This window comes from Fringilla coelebs (genome assembly GCF_963513975.1).
Source record: "Fringilla coelebs genome assembly, chromosome: 6".
NCBI classification, from domain to species: Eukaryota; Metazoa; Chordata; class Aves; order Passeriformes; family Fringillidae; genus Fringilla; species Fringilla coelebs.
This window is the reverse complement of record NC_140034.1, coordinates 9,113,652-9,123,514: the sequence shown is the minus strand read 5'-3', so window position 1 is coordinate 9,123,514 and position 9,863 is coordinate 9,113,652. Positions and strand designations below refer to the sequence as shown.

Genomic DNA, 9,863 nt, shown 5'->3' with positions numbered 1-9,863 from the left:
TACCTATTCAGCTTAATTTCTTAGTATGCAAGCTTCAGCAATTTCTAGCTACACTTCACTTCAGGAGTCATAATAAATGCTGCTCATGCCAGAATCTAAGAAGAAACAAAACCACAAATGTTCTCCATCATCCTTCCATATTATTCACACTTTTTGACAGATGCTATAATAATACACAGGTTTCATGGAATTCATTAACACTGTCCAATATTAAATATCAAGACTGGAACACAGGCCTCTATGTTTGAAATAAAATCAGAGCAGGAGCAACACGTTTGTCAGTACTGCATCCATACACAGCAAAAGCAGAGACAGCGAGAGCCTGCACCCAAACCAGAGCTGCAGCTCCCTAGGATAAAGGGAAAACAGGGGCAGCTTCACTGGCAAAAGGGAGGGAGAGAGGAGGGACTGAATGCAGCTCCAGTTACATCTATTGTTGAAGAATAGCCTGGATGCTGTAGCCTGGTCTTGCCAGCTCAGTCCTCAAAAATGGCCCCTGTCCCAAAAGCCAGGGATGGCACGTGGGAGCTCTGCTGACAAGGGCAGGTTACAAATTTTGCCTGCACAGGACAGAAAGTTTGCTGTGCCATAGGCACATAGGGCTTCATTCTCTTTATCCTAATATCAGTATTTCTGCCAACAATTTTTCATGGGGGAAGTGAGTGATTCACAGTCACATTTCATTTCAGGAAAAGAAAAGATCTCACACACTCATTACCCTGACTCAGCTTCAGCTCACATTACTGAATAATAAAATCTAGATCCTGCCCTGGAAATTTGCTTACACTTTAGATCATGCCACTTTTGTCATCTTGCAAAGAGGATCGTGAAGGGGATCTTCCTAGCAGCAGCTCCTTCTCATGGATCAGGCTATCTAGCAGATCCTCCTGTCTGTAGTTGTGATAAACCTTCAGGAAAGCCAGGATGGTAATTGCCAGCCAAGTCAGCCAGGCAGCCCAGAGACCAAACTGGAGAAGGAAAGAAATCATAAAGGGGTCATTACAGTATTGTGCAAACAAATTCAGCTGTCCAGGTGATGATGGAAACATCAGCTGGACCAAAACCCAAGATTTAGCTTGGAGTCGTGCCAAGCTAAATCCAGGGAGGTCCTGGGTTCTTCATACAAAGGAGTCACTTTTATGGCATATTTCATTTCTAAAGGCAGTTATGCCTGAGCTGGGCATCTAGATGCCAATATTGGCAACAAAAACAAAAAACTGGCTCATGCCCAAGAGGTGAGGCAGGGTTACCTTCAAGGAATGTTCCAGGCAAGCTAATGCCTCTTTCCAAGTGGGACAACATAAGCCTTTGTAAGGGTGCAGCCCTGCAGGGATGGGACTGTCATCCCATGTATGTGCTCATGTCCCAGTGTTCACTGACTGATCATTGACTTAGAGCTAGAATATTCAATAGAAAGGTCTGACAGCCTTAGAGGTCTAATTCTCATGGATCCATCAGAAAACAGCCCTATCTGAATGAACTAATCTTTGATTCTTTTCAATGGTCTGATATTTACATATAGCTTAGGTGATCTCAATTGAAGTCAAGGAAGGCAAAACTAGGAACCCCACAACATGGTGCAGGTCAGAAATTATTTTGAACAGTAATGAAGAGATCCAGGACACCAGAGTGCTGCAACTTTTGCAGACCTGATCCTTTGGATGAACAATGAATTTTCTGTCATGATTAACAAGACTGGTAGGGTGAAGCTTTGACATATCTGTATTCAAAAGTGTCTGTTTTGAATTTAAAAGGCAAATGTGCCCATCACTATCATTCTGATTCAGCACTTACTGAAGTCAGTGGAAACATTCCCATTGATTTCTGGGAATGGTAATTCAGCTCCAGTAATCCCAGGTCAATAAGCAAATGACAAATTAACTGGAATAGAACCATGACTTAGTCTGACCTACCTGTGCAATGGCAAATTGGTCATAGAAAGCAGAGTTTTCCAAGTTCAGCTCAAGATCTATGTCCTGCAATTCTTCACAGCTACCCAGAAAGGCATTTGGAAGGGAAAAATAAAAGAAAAAATTTGAAGAGATTCTAGGTAAACAAAATATAAAAATGAAACATATTAAATGTACTTTGAACAGTCACAATGGCACATTCTATCAGAGGATAATTAAGTTATTGCAATCATCAGGTTGTTTGCTGATCTTCTCTAAAACTAAGACAAAAATTACTTTCTTTTACAAAAAAAAAAAAACAAATTATGTAAGTGATAACACAAATCTTTCATAAGTGGAATTGTAATAGTTATTATGAACAACATTCTTAAACCCCTCTTTCCCACTGCCCCTCACCTCCCACAGATTTGCCCCTGGCATCACCCCAGGTTGGTTGTTTCACCCCTCAATGAAACAAAGTGTATGATCCTGTGTTACCTTTTGACTTCATCAGGAAAAGCCTCAGAAGAAGGAATTGTGTTTTTGTTTCGGATGCTCCAGCAAGGAGACGATACTCTGATGGTAAGATAGGGGCTGCCTACAGATTTTACAAATAACTTGGACCTTTATTGGTGTGAAAAATATCCCAGGATTTTGAGGTTGTCATTCTACCTCTTGGTTGATTTCTGCAGCCTCTTCTCTCTCCTTTTCAGTGCTGTCGGTCATCTTGGGTTCTTACCCGAATATTCGATTAGATGCTTTTTGTAATTGAATTTTTAACCGAATATTCGAGTAATTCGATTAATCGTTGCAGCCCTAAACAGAACATTCACTATGGCATTTTACAACATATGACAATATGCAACAGAAATGTATGCTTTAAGTAGTACATTTATTCAATATCATATGACATAAAATGTCACATTTTCCTCTCTCTTCATCATTATTTGTTTGACAGGAGCAAATCTTCCTCGACTTATCATGTTTCCTATAAGGAGCATAAGCATTGTGGACCATTTTAGGAGCTGTACATTTTGTGACTGCAACAAAGCATCAGACATCTGTACTTGGCACTTACAAAATGCTTTCCATTCTGTGGCTCTCAGGGCATCCACAGCATCACTACAAGGAACTCTACCCCAAATGTTTTGTCTGATGATGAGTTGTGGCACAAGCAGGATAAGTGATTAGCTTGGTGTCACACAGTGGGCTGGGGGCAGAACCAAGACTGCAAGCCAGGAACCCTGGCCCCCAGCCCCCTGCCCTGCTCACAAGGCCACACTCCCCCAATTCTTAGAAAAGCTCTAAATCTAGCATTCCTTTGGAAATAAAAAAATTAACATAATGGATTTGTTTCTCATATGATCATAACTCAAAGAGACCACGAAATATGATGGAAACACATCTTTTCTTTGTGGGCTTCTAAATAAACAAACAAAAAGAACTTTGATTTGCTTGGTTTTGTTCCACATGAAAAAACTCTGGACTTTCATATTAATGACGCCTTCTCCCCCTTGCTCACCTTGCGTGTAATAACTACACTTTGTAACACCACAGCTCAATTGTGCCGATATGAAAAAAATAAAAGGAATAAAATGTATTCTTCAATACTAACCTATTTGGCATGCTTCCTTTTTCAGTAATTGCATCACACCACATGTTAAATCCTACACTCACTATAGTGCTGGCAATAAATGTGATGAACACCACAAAGGCGCTGATCAGCAGATTCAGGAAGGCGTAAAAGAAAGAGCTGTAATAAAAGGGAAGAAAAATGTAACTCATAAACAGCTGAAACACAACATCAGCAGTCTCTGTAAGCAGCACAGAGTGGGCACAAAGATATCAGTTTCCATTTAAAACATATCTTTAATTAAGAACACCTAATACATTGAAGCACTATGGACTTGATTTTGAGTCACACTACCTTCACTTGCAATTGCTTTTGATTTTGATTTCTTTTTTACCCATAAGAAGACGTGGCTTTATATAATGAGTGGTGATTGTTCATTCACAATGTGGCTTTCATTAGCTGTAATGATGAAAATCACCATTGTTAAAATAAATGTCATTAGCTCAAATTGTGTAGTAACTGCAGCTAAAATAATTTCATGACTTAAGTGATAATTGGGACAAAAATTGCTTAGAAGAGGGAAGCTAAAAATAAAAAACACAGAACTGATAGCTATAATCACTTTAAGCAATGTAACACAAGGTACTGGCCTCATAGGACACGAGTCTCAGTTCTATGGGCAATTTGCAGAGCAGGCCAGATTCTCCCAGGATTTTTCTGGCTTTGGTGTCAGTATGCTATGTCTGCCAGCTGAATATCAATTTATCTCAGCCTCGTTAAATCTGCCCCACCAGGGCCTGCCCTCAGCAGTGTTTGGAGTGGGATGGGTGGGATGCTTACAGATTTCCCATAAGGCCATGGAATCACTCTCTCATTTTCACTCTTCAACTCCTCACCTGAATTTTAGCTGTGAAAAGTTTCTAATCCCAGTCATCTGGCAAAGCCCTTCTCTACTTAAAACTTCTCCAGGTGTCTGTTTAGAATAGGACACCTTGGAATGGCACATTATGTAAAAACTGGGCATTTGCTCCAGGCTGGAGAAAGACTGGCAGCTCCAGGAGGCAGGTCATCCTATTCAGTGTGTGGTAAAGATGAATATGACAAATTTCTCACCAGTGCCAGTCATTGTGCTGGTGATAGAATTAATCTACTCACCCCAGAAAAGGGAAAAAAAACCTCAGCCACTTCTTTTCCCTGGTTGTTCATCAAATGAAAAGCCAAGAGGCTTTTTAAATGAGTGTTTGATTCCTGGAAGGTTCTGGGCTGGACAATCCTAATTTCTGCAGGTTATAGATGATACATTTGTGACCTCAGGAGAACATCTTTAAAATGAGATGAGGAAGCAGTTATCAGCAGAGTTAGGATGTTTGCTCCTGGGTTGATGAGGCCTTAGAGGGACTGTCTAGGCTCTCCCAAAGTGACAGTTGTCACACCCCAAGACTGATAGAAAAGGGAAATAAATCACCTTCAAGAAGTGCCCCTAGAGACTGTAATGGGTGCTGGATGCCAGGACACCTGACTTCTGGATGAACAATAAACTTAATCCTGCTCTGGCTTAGCTGGGCTTGGTGAAGTAGATCAGCTCAGCTCTGTGCCTGCTGGGGTCACCCATACAGTGAGAGCTGCTATGAGATTCCAGATTTCTGCCTGTTCTCTGCCCTGACTTCACACCTAGCCTGGATTTCATCCCAGGCATTGCTGAAGTCAGATCATATCCTCTGTGTGCTCCTTAGCATGGAATGCCAGCCTGAGAGGCTGAAAAGACTTGAGCTGTTCACAGAATAGAACAGACCTGGAACCAGAATTAGTAACAGCTCTAGAAAAGGAGCAGCCACCAGGACTCTTCAGTGGGTCACCACAGCCCAGGATCTGCAGTTCTCCCTCTGTTTCCTACCCTGCAGCAAGAGAGGTTCCATGGCCCAGGGTCTGACTTTCCACTGACAAAGCTGGGCTCAGCTTTGCACCTGATTTGCATCTGGCAAGAGAAACCATCACCACTGCCAGGGCATCCTGACAGAAAATTGCTCATTTGGGTCTCTAGATTACCTGATTTCTCCTCCTTAGATTAGAACTTCAAGCTATGCATTGCAGATTGAGTGAGTGGCCTTTAATAATGAATGTTTACACCTAAAGTTGCTTTGCAATCCTAGCAATGAAGTATCTGAATTACACCTCTACCCTTCAGCTGAGCTGAAGAGCCCCAGGCTGCTGAGGCAAAGGGTGCTGAGACACTTTTAAGGTTTTTTAGCAGTCATAAGTGCTAGAAAATAATCTGTCAGCAATCGTTCAAAGCCATTGCACATGAAAAGATGCAAAGGGTGCTAACTAACCCTGACTGCCTTGGCTGGCTCACCCTGGAGCTGGCCCAGTAGCAGTGATCCTCCTCGACAGGATCATCAGTTATGACATTCTGGCTCTTCCTCAACTACCTCTAATCAGAAGAGACAATGATCATGTGTGGTGAGGAGCTCACATTTATCTCTCTACATGAACAGAAACGTTTTTGCACTGTTAACAAAGGGCTGTATAAAATCAGGACAGGCTGAGCCCTGCCTGCTTTGCATATGGTGGCTGATGTGGAATAGGACAGACCTTCCTTCTTACCAAGAAACTGCTGTTCCCAAGCACCTTGCCATGTTGTACCCTCCTGTGGTCTTCTGTGGGTATCTCAGCTTCATCTTTGTACCCCATCACCCCACAGCCTTCTGCCTTTCTTGCCTGGAGCAGCCATGAACAGAGTTATACAACTCCCAAAGGAGCCTGAAGGAGCTCCTAAAGGGACACTTCTCAGAGGCCTGCCCAACAGTTTTGAAGCTGACAGCCCCTTTTGGAAGCAGGCCAAACATCTAATCCAAATGTCACCATTACAGGGGTTTTACTGCTTGTTTCTTCTAAAAATCAGCTAGCTCAGACTGCAAAGCATTGAGATTCAATGAGATTCACCAACCTTCTACAGATCTTGGATCACCTGAGGAAGCTGAATTCAAAGATATTAAGTATGTGGTTGTATTTAGTGTAAGGTATGTTTTAATATGGAATAAGTTTCTGGTCCACACTTACTTGGCTAGTTTGAGCCCCTTACTCAAGAAACCTCTAGTCCAAATAGACCTGGGCAGGAGTAATTAACCCTTGGCATGGTTACTAAACCATGGGAAAAATATTTTCCTAGTTTAGACAGGCACCAGTGCATTGCCCAGCTCTGGCCCTGTAGCACCTGGGTTACCTGCACCAGGGTCTCTGCCCTCTCAGAGAGGCAAGCACAAAACATCAGAGTGCCCCTGAGCTGAGCCTGGCCCACCAAGCCTCTCACTACCCCCGCTGGGGTGGGATGCTGTGGAATCCCTCCCCACACTGCCACAGGATGCCCCTTGGCTGGTGTGAGCATAGGAGCCAGCAGGCAGTGCCACCCTGAGCTGCTGCAGGAGCGCTCAGCGTCGCTCTCGTGCCGTAACCAAGCAATAGCTGCTGTCTGCAGCAGCTGCCATGCACACAGCAAAAGCAGCACTAAAAAGTGAGGGGAGGCACCAACTTGTCCCTTCTGGCCCCCCAGACACAACCACGTTGTTTCCCACACCCAGTGCACACCTGGGAGGGCCTCCTTTGGCACAGATATGTAGTGGGACCGTGGTCGAGAGGCAGCTGCGAGCCCCAGCCTGCAGCATCACCCCACGGCCCCAAATCCTTCCATGCCCACTGCAGCTGGTGCCCACCCGCTGCACCAGGACTGCCACAGGGCAGTGGGGGCACAGCAGCAGATCTGACCCCCCACCATGGCAGCATCCTCTGGAGAGGGCCCTGGAGACGGCTGGGAGAGTGTCTGGTGTGTGACAGACAGACAGACAGACAGACAGACAGACAGACAGACATGGGCGATCACCTCTCCCCAAACCCCTCTGGGGAGCCCAGTGAGCTGGATGGTGCAAAGCCCAGCGCTTCACCCCCTGACTGCTCCCACGTGCCCCAGCCTGTGGGAGGGATGGGCTTATCCCCAGGGATACTTACTCCTCGTGCCCTTTGCAGAGGAAGAAGAGGGTCCTCCAGGCCTGCACTGTGGCCAGCAGCAGGGACAGGAGCCCGGTGAAGATGCTAAAGCGGCAAGCGGCCTCGGGCCCCCACTCCTGCACCGTGAAGCGCTGCCGCTCCACCGTCAGGTTGGCGTTGAGCCACATGCCCTCGGTGAAGAGCAGGCACCGGCCGTGGAAGTCGTTGCCATTCTCGGAGAGTGGCACCACCACGATGAAGCTGAAGAGAAAGGCCAGGAAATAGCAGATGCACTGAGCGAAGAGGAAATTGCTGAGCGCCATGTCCGCGGCTCTGCGCAGGCAGAGGGAGGGAGGGACGGAGGGGTGGAGAGAGGGATGCAGGAGGAGGGATGCAGGAGGAGGGATGTAGGAGAGAGGGATGCAGGAGGGATGCAGGAGGGAGCGATGTGGGGGGGGGGGGGGGGGATTCAGGAGGGAGGGTTGGCGAGAGGGATGCAGGAGGAGGGATGCAGGAGGGATGGATGTAGGAGGGAGAGACGCAAGGGAGCGACGTAAGGTGGGATACAGGGAGAATGGAGGGATGGAGGGAGGAAGGCAGGCTGCAGCAGTAGGCGGTGGGGAGGGAAGGAGGGAGGGAGGATGCGCAGTGCAATGCCGTGCGATGCAGTGCGGTCCGATGCCTCCTCCGGACACGGCTGCTCCCTCGCCCGCAGCCCGAGCTGCCCCCGTGAATGGCTTCAGGGCTTGTAGGGGAAGAGGGGAGAGGAGAGAGGAAGAGGGGAGAGGAGAGAGGAAGAGCTGTTGTGTTTTCTCTTCGGGGAAATCTGGCTGCCACTATCCTCTGGCGCCCAGGGGATTAAATCAGTCCGTGCGTCTCCAGCAGGGCTGGGGACCGCCGGCGGGGGATCCCCCTAATGACACAGGACACTGATGTCACCCCTGTTGATTGCCATCACACATACACACACACAAATACCCCAAACCAGCTGACTGGCCTCATTCGAGCTGCTGGATCCCAGGAAATTTTGACCCAAGTTTCTAAAACCCAGGAGGAGCCTCAGACAGTGGCAATAACAGACAGAGGGGTCACCCCGGCCCCTACAGAGCCAGCGGTTTTGTTCCTAGCCCAGGTGGTCACACCCCTACCAAGGCATTGCAAGGGGAGCAAAGGCTCACCAGAACTGGAATAACTTTTCCTGAGCCTTGGTGTCATTTAGGTGCTGCCTGGGGTTGGGATCAGCTCTGTTATCCCCTGGCTGGCAGGTGGAGCAGGACTGAAAGAAAATAACCTTAAGCAAGTTCCTGCTGGACATCAAGCTGAGAACAGACCAGCACAGCAGTGGGACATACATGGCAGGAACAGATGGCATTTTATTCCTGGGGCTGAGCAGCTCCCTGCTGCAAGGCCCAAAACTGCAAGGCCAGGATGCCAGAAAGCAAAAGGCATCAAAAAGGGAATGTGAGTTGTGCTCAGATCACTCTGGCACAAAAATACAAATTAAACTGACCTCAAGTTATAGTTTCCCCACAATCCCAATTTCATTTTTCCATCTCTGCATGAATCCTCTCTCCAGCACAAGACACCACAATTAATGTCCAGTTCCAGGTAAAGTAATTTCCTAATCTAATTTCCTAACCACATCCAGTCTGAGATCAGCTGCAAGTCTCAAATCACTTCTTAATCCCAGGGCTGTTTAGGCTCATTTTATCACTGTGCCACTTCCCAGGCAGTGTTTAGAGAAGCAGATGAGGGTCACAGACCCCAAACACAGTGCACATGGGAATTCAGGCTGCTGTTTCCACTGGGCAACCAAACAATTATTTCTGTGTGCTGGTAAGAGGTTACAGATATAGTCCTGAGGAGATCACTGGAGGGATTCTCAGAGAAGACATTAATTCACAGTTTCATTACAAATCATTTGTAATGCATATTATCTTGAAATCTCACTCTATCTGTGCAGGGGAAGTATTTCTTCAATAAAAACTTTTTTCAGTACAAATGAAATGTGTCAGGCCGGTTTTATGATCCTTACCCAGCTCTGATCATCAAAAATTGTATTTCAGTTTTGTAAGATGAGTTATAGAGCACTGACCTGACCCTGTGGGGATAGATGTGTGCTCCTAACAGAAAAGATATTTCAGTCTATTGGTAAGAAGGAAAGTTTATTGCTCTTAACCTTGCTTCCAAGAAGTGCTTGGTTCCCAAAGGGTTTTATCCTTTACCTGTAAAGAAATCAGACCTGGATTGAGGTGGAAAACTCTTTTCTTTGAAATGTGACACATCAGATTTGCCAGATAATGTTTCCTGAACTTAGCTTGGGAGGTCAGCACCAACATAAAAGCCCAGTTATTGCTGACACTGGAGCGCACAGACGGGGCCAGCAGGTGCCAAGGGCTCTTTGCCCGGGGCAAGCCCAG

The 9,863-nt window shown here is 46.3% G+C and overlaps 1 protein-coding gene across 1 annotated transcript; it reads right to left on the bottom strand.

Moving 5' to 3' along the window:
- Positions 1 to 788: 788 nt before the first annotated feature.
- Positions 789 to 7,766, bottom strand: TMEM179 (transmembrane protein 179; the record flags this gene model as incomplete). Its single annotated transcript, XM_084207221.1, has 4 exons — positions 789 to 968; positions 1,914 to 1,992; positions 3,505 to 3,642; positions 7,465 to 7,766. 4 exons carry the CDS (start codon positions 7,764 to 7,766, stop codon positions 789 to 791), a joined length of 699 nt encoding a protein of 232 aa, XP_084063347.1.
- Positions 7,767 to 9,863: the final 2,097 nt, after the last annotated feature.